This window comes from Nerophis ophidion, linkage group LG05 (genome assembly GCF_033978795.1).
Source record: "Nerophis ophidion isolate RoL-2023_Sa linkage group LG05, RoL_Noph_v1.0, whole genome shotgun sequence".
NCBI classification, from domain to species: domain Eukaryota; kingdom Metazoa; phylum Chordata; class Actinopteri; order Syngnathiformes; family Syngnathidae; genus Nerophis; species Nerophis ophidion.
This window is the reverse complement of record NC_084615.1, coordinates 30,533,702-30,546,872: the sequence shown is the minus strand read 5'-3', so window position 1 is coordinate 30,546,872 and position 13,171 is coordinate 30,533,702. Positions and strand designations below refer to the sequence as shown.

The 13,171-nt window shown below is 41.0% G+C and overlaps 2 protein-coding genes across 5 annotated transcripts in view; both read right to left on the bottom strand.

The window, feature by feature from the left end:
* Positions 1-2,724, bottom strand: part of LOC133552925 (nesprin-1-like) — a 109,274-nt gene extending 106,550 nt beyond the window's left edge. For 3 of the 4 annotated variants that reach the window (XM_061900527.1, XM_061900528.1, XM_061900529.1), the window contains exons 1-8: positions 2,408-2,724; positions 2,125-2,304; positions 1,890-2,043; positions 1,665-1,823; positions 1,165-1,338; positions 992-1,093; positions 658-861; positions 372-579 (exon numbers count right to left, since the gene is read on the bottom strand). In XM_061900527.1, the coding sequence (XP_061756511.1) occupies positions 372-579; positions 658-861; positions 992-1,093; positions 1,165-1,338; positions 1,665-1,823; positions 1,890-2,043; positions 2,125-2,304; positions 2,408-2,601 (1,375 nt within the window). In that variant the 5' untranslated portion in view covers positions 2,602-2,724. Of the gene's footprint in view, positions 1-371; positions 580-657; positions 862-991; positions 1,094-1,164; positions 1,350-1,664; positions 1,824-1,889; positions 2,044-2,124; positions 2,305-2,407 lie in introns of those variants that run through there. The other variant, XM_061900530.1, reaches the window with a different exon arrangement.
* On the bottom strand, positions 2,636-11,813 carry LOC133553678 (nesprin-1-like). Its single transcript, XM_061902153.1, has 17 exons — positions 11,458-11,813; positions 11,171-11,379; positions 11,000-11,099; positions 10,755-10,919; positions 10,505-10,672; positions 7,527-7,691; positions 7,105-7,245; positions 6,881-7,041; positions 6,586-6,742; positions 5,311-5,538; positions 5,131-5,229; positions 4,882-5,069; positions 3,708-3,831; positions 3,452-3,618; positions 3,232-3,385; positions 2,693-3,045; positions 2,636-2,645 (listed from the first exon to the last, which is right to left on the bottom strand). The coding sequence occupies exons 1-17, from the start codon at positions 11,677-11,679 to the stop codon at positions 2,636-2,638; spliced, it is 2,811 nt and encodes a 936-aa protein (XP_061758137.1). The 5' UTR covers positions 11,680-11,813.
* Positions 11,814-13,171: the final 1,358 nt, after the last annotated feature.

Sequence of the window (13,171 nt, the reverse complement as noted above, 5' to 3'; positions counted from 1 at the left end):
GCCAAAGGAGCAACTAACAAGAGAAAGAAACGAGCAGACAAAGAGAGAGAAAGGAAAAGGCGGACTGCAAAGACTGAAGTGATGTAAGAGGCACCATGGAACAAGAGGTAGTCTTCTCCTTCACTGTGAAGTAAGTCCGCTTTGGCATATTTTTCAGAAAAGTCTGTTGTACCAACCCGTATTTCTTAATTTTTGTCAATATAAGCATACAGAAAATGAATGAATGAAGGATTCGTACAGAGCGACATGGTTTGCAGACAGAGGCATATTTGGCAAGGTCTAAAAGTTTGTGAACCGAAAAGTTTGCAAATAAAGGGGTTCATAAATCGAGGTTGCACTGTACTTAATAAAAAAAAAATCAGATCCCCTACGGTTGGCGTGGAGCTGCAGCACTTCCTGCAGGCTGCCTCTGGCCTTGGCAGAGCGCTGAGCAACCACCTCGGTTCGCTTGAATATGGCAGTGAGGTTGGCAGAGAGGCAAGAGAGTTCCTGAGAGGGATGAGACCTGCACAGGGTGCTCAGAGCCTCTCTGGCGGAGTCCATGTCTGCTCTCTGTTGCTGCACAGCTCCTTGCAGACCCTGTGAGAGTAACATTATCAGGTCAGACAGCACACAGCAACCTGCTGCCGCATACTGAAGGAAGTGGTGGCCCCATACATTAATGTCATCAATGTCTTCTGAAGAGGTGGTTTCAGAGAGATCTGACAAGGAGCACTCGATTTTGTCAAGGCGCTCAAGCATCAGGGACATGAGGTCCTCAAGTCGCTGCTTCTGGAAAGTGAAGTAGGTCAGGCTGTGTTTGGCTTGGTTGTACATCTCCTGCACATGGACCAACTTTTTCCTCAGGTCGGACTCCAGGAGCTAGGTCAATAAAATAGACAACAAGGCACAACCATAGTCACCAATATCAGCAGGAAGAAAACTTGACTACATAAACTGTAGAGTTTATGTAACTTGTTATACAGTTGGAATATATTATAAACATATCTACCTGCATTTGTAGGGGAGTTTCCTCTAATTTAGCTCGTTCCTTAAGGTCTTCTACTTTCTCCTGCAGAGCATCCAGCGAGTGCTCCCTTTTTTCCATATCTGCCTGTTAATCAAGTGGAATTCATTTGAGTTTGTGCGCATTACACCACCGATATTATAATAGCTTAAGCATACTTGAAAGGTGATGAGGCGGTTTTCTGCCTCCTCGTCGTTCAGGTTGGTGACACTGAGTTCAGCGATGGAGGTGACAGTCCATTGAGAGATGTCCTGCTCCATGACCTTTAGGTCATCCCAAAGTGTCATACAGTAGCCCAATCTTTCCATATTAGTTTGAATTCTCTCTGTTGCCTAAAACAGGGAACGAGCACTTAATACGATGAGGATAGAAAAATAATGCATCTCATTCGAGAGGTTGTAGATGATGGTCTTGTCTGTTAGATGATCACCACTTACAATCCTCTTGAGTCTTGGGTCTCTTTAATTTGATAAGAGTGAGGATAATAGGTGAGAGAGAAAAGGAAACAGCCAACATGTCAAGACTTGTTTATATTTCAGGCCAATTAGTAGTGACAGCTGAGCACCTAACAAACTCTAAATGAAAAAACCCCAGCACCTTATAATGTTTTGACAATTTAAAACATGGTTGAAATGATTTATTTCTCCATTCTACTTACCTCCAACCACTGTGCCCTTAATGTCTCCATCTCCCTCTGAATGATGTGCATGCCACAGTTAGGAATGCGGTCCACTTCTCTCTGCAGATCCTCCACTGTGCTGATGAGCTGATCCATGTCCGTCTGTTTTTCTCTTAGCTCATCTTGCAGCTTCTCATGCTACACAAAAACATAAGTTATGTATTATAAAAGGCTACATACAAGGTTGAGTGCGTTACTTCTCACCCGTGTGAAGGACGTCCTGGCCTCCTGAGCACTGTGGTTGTGGTTTGGCAGGTTGTGAGATAGTGCCTGGGTCTTCTCTACAGTGGCGCAGAGCATGGACCTCAGCTTATGATGATGGCGAAGAAGATCTAGTATTGCTGTACTTTGTTTTTGACTAATTAAGAGACAGAAACAAAAATTTTACGACAATAACAGCCTGATAAGAATGTCAATTTATTTTCTACTTCACACTGACCTGCTGGTAATGAGAATCCTGACGCTGTCCCAGGCCGCCTTCATGAGTTTAACCTCTCCCAGAGCCTCCCCTGCCAGCTCAGTATCTTTCTGGGCCAACTGGCTTCCCTTCTCTTCTAACCACTGTTGGGACTGTTGTAAGGACTGGAGCTCATTCTCCAGCTGGGCCAAGGAGCGCAGCCTGGGAGACAATAGTCATTCCCAGCCTTAGTTCATCTAAATATGGTAAATGTTATTTTTTGCTAATAAAGTGTTGAATTTGTGTAAGTGTAGTATTGACATACCTGCTTTGAAAGGTTTGCACTGAGATCTCACTGATCACCTCTTGCCCTGTTTCATCCGCTAGTTTCTCCAAATTCTTCATCACCTCCACCTTCTTCTCCCTGAAGGAGCTCCACATTTCTCTGACAGCATCTGCTTCAACCTGCTTCCATCCTAAACCCCTCTGCGCTTCCTCTAGGGATGTGATGAGAGCCATTGCCAACTCTCTGCAAGAGGTTCTTCCCTCGGAGTCATGCCCCTCTGAGGCACACAAGTAAAGGTGAGCCTTGTTCAGCAGCCCATCTAACCCCACTGCCTCACCCTCAAACTGGGCCACATCTTTTGCAACTTCCACTATAAGGTGATGGAAATCTTCAGTTTTGGGTGAATGCCAGCTTCCCCTTCTCTGCAGGGCCTCATGAAGCTGGCCAACAGCCTGACCTGCCGCTTTGTGCTTCTCGAGGAAGCACTGTAATTCATTCAGGCCCTTTTTGCGGAGGAGAAGAAGACATTCAGCTTCACTGAGAAGTTGGAGGCAATTCTCTTGCCGAGCCTGGAGCTGCTGCTGGGCCTCTGGAGTGAAGCACTGAACCAGGGAGGATTCTCTTTCCTGGAGCGCCTCTCTAAGTGACACATGAGCCTTGAACTCAGACTCATGCTCCTGGAATAAGAACATTAAAAATCACATATTTCTGTTATCCCCTAAGTAAGAAAATTGCCTGTTCCAAAGTCAAACTTTGGCCCTCATAAAAGTTCTATGAACAACACAGGCATTTTTAATTATTAATTGGTATTGGTCATATAAAAGTGAAAAGAAGCTAACTACTGCTACTAAAACAATTCTCACCGTGAGTTTTGTGAATGCCCAATTCAGATTGGTAACATCCACTTGAAAAGCGCTTTTAAAGGACGACAGAAAGTTTTCACTTTTTTGGCTCAATGTCAGAAGCGCCTCATCAAAAAGCTCAAGCTGGGACAACTGAGACTGCAGCAGCTTGCACCTAAAAAGTAATGAAATTTAAGTCCTGTACTGGAAATGTACATATTTGCATGATGAGAATGATTGCCTGTGTGTTATGTTGTCCTTTAGTGAAGTGTATCGCTGCTGCAGCTGTGTGAGATCATCATTGAGCTCTTGCACTCCAGCTTCAGGGGCAAAAGGATAGAGACAAAACGCAAGGTTGACCATACCCTGAAGGAGAGCGTCATTAGAGAGGGTCTCAGTCTGCATTTTCTGTAGAAGCAATCATGATAAAAAAAAAATGCATTAATTTAAAAGTAGGTCAAAAAGACGGACAAGTGATGGCTGATCAAGTTATTCACCTGCACATGCTTGAGCTCCATACTTATCTTCAGTTTGTCTGCAGAAGGCAATTCATTGGCGGGAGAGCAAAGAGGCTCGTTCTGGTTTAGCCAACTTTTCATGAAGGAATTCTCCTTTTCAAATCTGACAAAAGGAGAAAAAGCCCCAAGCATTACTGCTTCAGCACATGCAGACATTGGCAGTGACACTATTAGTTTCTCATGAATAAAACAATGAACTCTAAGACAATGGCTCTGGTGAACAAGAAACAATGATGATAAAAGCATATTATATTAATAACTGAAATAATGATGGTCGACTGTGCAAACAGGCAGATGGAGTTAAAGATAGCATGTGGCTCATTTAGGTAACAAAGAAGGGTGGATTTGACACAGAGAGCAATACAAATGGGAAGAAAAGTGCATAATCAAACATATCTTGGAAATAAAACAGCCAAACAGTAAATGCACTCCAATTTCCTCCAAATGCAGAAACGGTGCCTAAATAACAGACCTTTCTGGGACACTTAACTCATATTCTAATTAGCAGTATGTTGGCCAGATAGCATATATTAGTGCTGAGGTGTCCAAACTTTCCACAAAATTGAAGAATTCAGGGCCCAATTTGATACATTGTGTACATTAAAGCTGCTAAAACCAACCCTATGTACATCAATATATGGTAAACTATCTGAACTAAACAGTCACATATTAGCTTTAAGGTACATGTGACGCAGTAAATTAGTGTAATGTCTAATAATCAATCTAAATAATAATGAATTCATGTTATTTGTTAAACAAGCCAAGGGCTATCAAGGGGAAAAAATGCATGACAAGGACACCCCACATTGTATTAGTGGCATATGAGCTTCTGTTGTCAGTGTGTCAGTGAGTTATTAAGCATCCGTAGTCAGTATGATGGTATCAGTGTTTAGCTTCTGTTATCAGTGTGATCGCAGCATTTGTTATCAGGCTGTTTAACCTCTTTTGTCAGAATGATTGTGTCTGCCAGCAGGGTATTAGCACCCGCCTTTCAATCCGCAAACATTAACCACAATCTTCTGTAGGGCTGTGACAGTTTAATTTATAGCCACCTTGAAACACGCCTCTGCCAATGAATATTATAAAACTAACATAAGCTAACAAGAATGAAATATTCAGCTACTATAAGGTATATAGTAAAGTCACAGCATACCTTTGCCACAGTGCAAGAAGGCTTTCTAATGTAGATTGTTTCTCTGTGGCCTTTTCTATTAACTCTCCTTGCAGCATCTGAAGGTCAACGACCTCTTGCTCCAGTGTGGTGCCCTCACCAAGCCGCCTCACAGCCGAGCGCAAAACCATCAGTCTGGGCTTTAGCTGCTCCACAGCCTGGGGAACCTCCTACAAAAAACATGTTGATAATTTGTCCAATGCAATTGAGTCCAAATGACTACTTTTTTACCGTATGACTCTGCAAGATCTTATGTGCCTCAGACGATGAAGAGCAAAATGAAGCGGGAGAGTCAAGTTTCTCTTTAAGATACCTCATTGTTTTCTTGACCTAAAGTGCAGCAAATGCATCAGTTAGTGACAAATGACCAGCTTATTTCCAGCCATCATTTATGGACCAAATCCTTAACACCTGCTCAAGGTTATCGTTGCATCTCTGCCTGTGGGAGGAGCTTTGATTAAGCTGCCCTGCCAAATGCTCTGAGTTCTCCATCAGCTCCTCCAAGGAGTGCCTCATCTGGGTGAGGCCTGCACGGATGCTCTCGCCCTCTCCAGGGGTCACAAACCTGGACAGGGATTTGCAGTCCTCTTCCATGTGGACCAGGACAGCCTTCCTCTCCTCTAGATCTTCTGCCACTGTCTGAAGGATAAGAATGCAGGCATGTGAGCACTCGTGTAAGAAAAACAAAGGAAAACTGACGAGAAAAAGAGGAACACTGACGAAAAAAAGAGAAACATTTATATTGACACAAAATGCTGCCATGCAAGCACCGAAATAAAATGTAGGAAGTAAAGACATGCATTTCTACACTATATTTTATCTTTAAATTTATTCTCATCTACAAACATCTTTTGGTTGTCTTTTTTACAAAATTATATGTCCCATGTAATGTACCATTGATTTTTTTAGGGTTTTATAGTAGATACTTTACTAACATTATTATCATTGAAAATTCTATAACACGCATGCAAAGAACTCCAAAAACGTTTCCTATTTGGCAACTGTATCCTGTAGCCATGGCCCTGCGTGATAATATACCTCTGGTGTTGTGAACTCTGTTTACAAATATACCTTCTCCCTGGCTACTAATAAATACTTTAGAACTACAACTGGTTCGGAACTACTAGTGTTTGAAATGTAATTATCCAAATATGATTAGCAGCAAAGTAGAAATCAGTCAACGTTGTGGCATGGAGAGTGAACGCAGGCGACAAAAAGTACGTTAGCTAGATGATGCTAACTATGCTAACTATCGAGCTTCTTTCCGCGCCCCTGATCGTCTCCCAGTCCTGCGATTCAGTGCTGCGTTTAGGCAAAAGGATCAGCGAGTACCTGTGGCTGAGGCGAACGTTCAACAAATGTTTAGTTCAAATGTCTCTGCTATTTTAATATAAAAACGCTGAGTTGATATTTGGGGTCAAAAATGAATGTTTAAAAACGCGGATTTCTGTGTTTTTGCAGACTTTTCACATGCCTGAGAATGACACTGAGGAATGTTTGGAAACTTTATATTACAAAATTTAACATTTTTGCCATTGTCATAAGATTGACAAGGTTATTAGATGGGTAAGACATGTCACATTTCATTTATAATGATCCATTTATAGTCTGTCATCCTTGCCCTAAGACTCTTTTTCACAGATGCACATACAGTTTCAGTGTACATTATTAGAATAATTGACATACTTCTACTGTGCGGATGTGTTGTTCAAAAAGATCTGAGGGTGAGGTGATCTTGATGGCCTCCAGCGCCCTCTGATTTTCATTGATCCGTGAGGAAAACATCTTTAGGTCAACATTGAAGCGCTCCCACAATGAGCAAATCCTTTCCAGATGTACAACACTGGAAGGAGAAGGAGACGGTATCATTAACAATCGGAGAATGCCCAATGGGATACAAAATGACTCTCCAAGACCATGAAAATTTAGTGCAAAAAAAAGCACCTCAATGGAAGTGCACTCTTGAAGGTAGTGTACTAACTTTTTGCTGAGGTGGTCTTGAAGATCCTTGACGGCTTCTCTGGCAAACTGGGCCTGCTGCAGTACCAAACTTTGATTCTTCGGACCAAGCTGAAGGTCTACTGCATCCTCCAGGAGGACGTCTGCTCGCACGCTGCAATCCTCCACTTTTAGTAAAAGGTCCTTAAAGCAAATGGAAATATTAGATGACAGGGACAGAGCATATAATTGCACACAAAACATCACCTTGTTGAGCTCCATTTCTCTTCTCAGGCTGTCCAGGCTGTTAAATATAAGCTCTTTACGCAGCTCAGTGTTTGTCTCTCTTATAAAACTCCAAACTGTTTCTCGCTCGGTTTCAAAGCTCTGCCAGGAGTCCATAGTGGTCTGGAAAATAAGATCAGAGAGTAGGTGGTCTTGTCTTTGTGCTACTTCTGTGTTTATACTTATAGAAGTTGGCATGCCATTTAGGTACAAATGCTACTTTCCCATGATTCCATAGGCTCTGACATTGTCCAAACAACATTAACAAACCACCACACCAATCAATACTTGGTTAAGCCCTGTGAACAATGGATCAATCAAAAATCCCAGCAGGAAGCGTGCGGTCACATTTGCAAGCAAGCATATACATTCAAGCGTGGCTGAGACACACGTGCTTTCACTACCTGCAGGTTGTGCTCCTTTGCGCTGAACTGGCAGTCAACTTCTTTGACACGTTCTTCTAACTCCTGCACAGAGTGACTCAAAGCCTCTCCGGTCTGCAGCTGGTGTGAGTGGGACACAAGAAGCTCTGCCTCCCTCCTGAGAGCTTGTAGTTGTTTTAGGCGTTGCTGTAATGCAAAAACAACAACATGGCAATATATAATCAATTGAGATCCAATGCCTACAGTTAAGTTCATAATAATAGCAGTGTGTTGAAAAAAGCGAGTAAACCTCAAAATTATTTAAATAAAATGTATTTTAATGTACACAAATACAAACCCCGTTTCCATATGAGTTGGGAAATTGTGTTGGATGTAAATATAAACGGAATACAATGACTTGCAAATCCTTTTCAATCCATATTCAATTGAATAAACTACAAAGACAAGATATTTGATGTTCAAACTCATAAATGTATTTTTTTTTTGCAAATGATAATTAACTTAGAATTTCATGGTTGCAACAAGTGCCAAAGTAGTTGGGAAAGGGCATGTTCACCACTGTGTTACATCACCTTTTCTTTTAACAACACTCAATAAACGTTTGGGAACTGAGGAAACAAATTTTTGAAGCTTTGAAAGTGGAATTCTTTGTCATTCTTGTTTTATGTAGAGCTTCAGTCGTTCAACAGTCCGGGATCTACGCTGTCATATTTTACGCTTCATAATGCGCCACACATTTTCGATGGGAGACAGGTCTGGACTGCAGGCGGGCCGGGAAAGTACCTGCACTCTTTTTTTACAAAGCCACGCTGTTGTAACACGTGCTGAATGTGGCTTGGCATTGTCTTGCTGAAATAAGCAGGGGCGTCCATGAAAAAGACGGCGCTTAGATGGCAGCATGTTGTTCCAAAACCTGTATGTACCTTTCCGCATTAACGATGCCTTCACCGATGTGTACCCATGCCTTGGACACTAATGCACCCACATACCATCACAGATGCTGGCTTTTGAAGTTTGCGTCGATAACAGTCTGGATGGTTCGCTTCCCCTAAGGTCCGGATGATTCGCTTCCCCTAAGGTCCGGATGACATGATGTCAAATATTTCCAAAATCTATATGAAATGTGGACTCGTCACACCACAAAACACCTTTCCACTTTGCATCAGTCCATCTAAGATGATCTCAGGCCCAGAGAAGCCAGCGGCGTTTCGGGATGTTGTTGATAAATGGCTTTCACTTTGCATAGTAGAGCTTTAACTTGCACTTACAGATGTAACGACAAACTGTATTTAGTGACAGTGGTTTTCTGAAGTGTTCCTGAGCCCGTGTGGTGACATCCTTTAGACATTGATGTCTAAAGGGATCGAAGGTCACGGTCATTCAATGTTGGTTTCCGGCCATCCCGCTTACGTGGAGTGATTTCTCCAGATTCTATGAACCTTTTGATGATATTATGGATCATAGATGTTGAAACCCCTAAATTTTTTGCAACTGCACTTTAAAAAAACGTTGTTCTTAATCTGTTTGACTATTTGCTCACGCAGTTGTGGACAAAGGAGTGTACCTCGCCCCATCCTTTCTTGTGAAAGACTGAGCATTTTTTGGGAAGCTGTTTTTATACCCAATCATGACACCCACCTGTTCCCAATTAGCCTGCACACCCGTGGGATGTTCCAAATAAGTGTTTGATGAGCATTCCTCAACTTTAGCAGTATTTATTGCCACCTTTGCCAACTTCTTTGTCACGTGTTGCTGGCATAAAATTTAAAAGTTAATGATTATTTGCAAAAAAAAAAAGTGTTTATCAGTTTGAACATCAAATATGTTGTCTTTGTAGCATATTCAACTGAATATGGGCTGAAAAGGATTTGCAAATCATTGAATTCCGTTTATATTTACATCCAACACAATTTCCCAACTCATATGGAAACGTGGATTGTACATTGGAGACACTGCACATTCTTTTTTAAGGCAAAAAAAAATGGAAAAAGTAATTGAATTTGACCATATTTCAAAGAAAGTCAGGAAGTATAATGTTGAAAAAATAACAGTGTAGACATCTTTCTTTACAAACTCAAAAATGTACAGTAAACTGAGAGGTGCTTGAAGATTCAACTTTCTTGAGAATCATAAACTAATATCTTAGTAGCACAATTACTTCACATCTGTGGTACATGGAGTTGACCAACTTCCGACACTTGTCAACAGGTATTGCAGCCCAGGACAATGTACTACATTCCATAATTCCTCTGCATTTCTTGGTTTTGCCTAATGAACAGCATTTTTTATGTAAGAGCACATGTTTTCTATGGGATTAAGGTCTGGGGATTGTGCTGGTCACCCCATTACTTGAACTCTGTTCAACTGAAACCATGACTTTGCTTGCTTGTGTTTGGGGGTCATAGTCATATTGAAACAGCCATTTTAAGAGCATTTCCATTTCAGCATACAGCAACATTATTTATTCCAGTATTCTGATGTACTCAAACTGATCTGTGATCCCTGGTATGCGATTAATAGGACCAACACCTTCGTACAGGAAACATCTCCATTTCGTGATCCATTCGAATAGTCGTTTTCCTTTTTCTTCCTCGTGTTTATGGTTTTGGCTGACATTTTAAAGCAGCCTAACAGACTATCATATTCTGCACTTCCTTATTGTTTTAATTCCCTCTTTTATTAGTTTTACTCTGTTTTTCAAGGACAATTGCATAGCCAGTTGCCTTAATCCTTAAATAAGAGCCTCCTTTTTAGCACCTATTTTTTTCACATAATCAATGACCTCATTCATTTTACTCGGAACTGCTATTATTTTTTTACTTTTCAGTAAAGGTTTCAGGTTCACAGAATCAGCAGCATGCACGTCATATCTATTGGGTCTGTTTGTTTTCTTTACTTTTACTAAACCTTGTAGAAACTTACTATATTACTGTATATATATATATATATATATATATATATATATATATATATATAGTAAAACAACTCTGTATGCAAACCTGGTGAATAAGGAATAGGTCCTGGGCTTCCTTCAAGTCCTCAGCATCCAGAATCCTGCTGATCTGCTCTCCAGCTTCCTTTCCGGCTTTCAGGACCGCCTTCAAAGCGCCACGCACATCCTCCCTAAGCTCCTCAAGCTGGAAAGCACTTGAGCCCTCTCCACCACCCTATGAGTAAGGAAGCTTTAGGGCCAGGCCAAATGAAAGCAGGGTTACATTGCACACTTGAAGGGTTGGCAACTTGACATACCTCACACAGTGATGAAAAAAGGTCCCTAAAATCAGCTGAAAGTTTGGTCAGGGCTGTTTGCTGTCTCTGTATCTCCAGTTGAGAACTTATGTCAGTTAAGCTACAAAGACGGCTCTTAAGCCACAATAGGTTCTCTTCTCGGGCATGTCCTCCAGCTTGCACTGCCTGAAATTAATTTAAAAACAGCGCTGGTTAGCTAGTTTTGTGCAAAGTGCATGCAAATAGAGCATGTATAATATGCACACCTGCATGGCAGCTTCAACTTGCTCCTGACTTGTGGAAGTTCTTGCAGTCTCATTAAAGAGCCTCCTCTGAGAAGAGAGCCAGTCTGAGAGCTCACAAAATCTGTATGAAAACAAGCATTTTAGACCCTGTTCTGTGTGCAAGGCCAGGAAAGCATCCAAATGAACATGTACCTATCATTCCATTCTTTCCACTTATCAGGATGCTGTTCCAGCTGCAGGCTGGTGCTCCTGACTTGCTCTGTAACCTCCTTTACAGCCTTCTTGGTGGAATCTAGTCGTCTGTAAGCTACATCATTGTCAGGCAATTTATGACACAGATCCTCCATGTTCCTAATCCTCTTCTCGCACAAAGTCAGAGGTGTGCGTTCCATGAAGAACGCCTGAGGAAAAGAGAAAGAGAGGGATGTGACGATGATGACGACAACCAGTGATTTTATCATGAATCTAACGAGGCTCACCCTATGCTCTTTCACCACATGCTCACTGGTTGAGGTGTACGAAAGGGCTTGGATTTCTCGGTGAAGCTCTGTTTTGCAGTCTTGCAGGACGGCCTCTACTCGACTCTGCTCCACCTCTACTTTCAGACGGAGCAGGTGGGATGGTACTTCACCCTGAATGTCCTGACATACAACACAGCAACTATTACAAATTATTTTTGATGCAGCTATTGTATTGGGCATTTTTTTTAGCACATTTACCTAATTTTGTAGCAGTGAGTGTCTTGGGTAAAAAGCAACGCATTCTCATTAAAAGTAAAATGAGGCATAATATTTTACATTCAAATTGAACTGCATAGAGCCACAGCTGTCATGCTCTGTTATACCAGATCATGCCGTATTTTGAGTTTGTTGGGTTTTTCCTGTGTTTAGTGTTTGACTTTCTGTGCTGCGCTCTAATTTTGGTGTTTTCCCATGACCGCATCACGTTTGTCCCTCGGCACTGATTCACGCACCAGTTTTGTGTTAGCAATTACAAACCCCGTTTCCATATGAGTTGGGACATTGTGTTAGATGTAAATATAAACGGAATACAATGATTTGCAAATCCTTTTCAACCCATATTGAGTTGAATATGCTACAAAGACAACATATTTGATGTTCAAACTGATAAAAACATTTTTTTTTACAAATAATCATTACATTTAGACTTTGATGCCAGCAACACGTGACAAAGAAGTTGGGAAAGGTGGCAATAAATACTGATAAAGTTGAGGAATTCTCATCAAACACCTATTTGGAACATCCCACAGGTGTGCAGGCTAATTGGGAACAGGTGGGTGCCATGATTGGGTATAAAAGCAGCTTGGGTGAATGTGGAAATAGTGTCAAAGCGCTTTGAGTACCTTGAAGGTAGAAAAACACTAAACAAGGATAACCAATTAGCCATTTTTTAATCGATTTTTGAAAATCCATCCATCCATCCATTTTGTACTGCTTGTAATCATGAATCAATTTAGAATTGAAACAAAAAGAAATCGCTCTTCGAATGTGGATCACTTTTTTGAGCGCTCCTTTAAATGCCGTATTACAATTTGTTTAAAAAAATGTAAATAAATACTTAAATATCTGTTGCCTTGACTTCACCGTCGATTAGTATATACAAAAATCTAATAATCAAATGCATAGGCAATTGTCTAATGATATAATGAAGTGATTATACATTTTTATTCATGCAAACCCCGTTTCCATATGAGTTGGTAAATTGTGTTGGATGTAAATATAAACTGAATACAATGATTTGCAAAGAATTTTCAACCCATATTCAGTTGAATATGCTACAAAGACAACATATTTGATGTTCAAACTGATGAAAAACATTTTTTTTTGGCAAATAATCATTAACTTTAGAATTTGATGCCAGCAACACGTAACAAAGAAGTTGGGAAAGGTGGCAATAAATACTGATAAAGTTGAGGAATTCTTATCAAACACTTATATAAAACCTCCCACAGGTGTGCAGGCTAATTGGGAACAGGTGGGTGCCATGATTGGGTATAAAAGCAGCTTCCATGAAATGCTAAGTAATTCACAAACAAGGATGGGGCGAGGGTCACCACTTTGTAAGCAAATTGTCAAATGGTTCTCAACGAGCTATTGCAAGGAATTTAGGGATTTTACCATCTACGGTCCGTAATATCATCAAAAGGTTCAGAGAATCTGGAGAAATCACTGC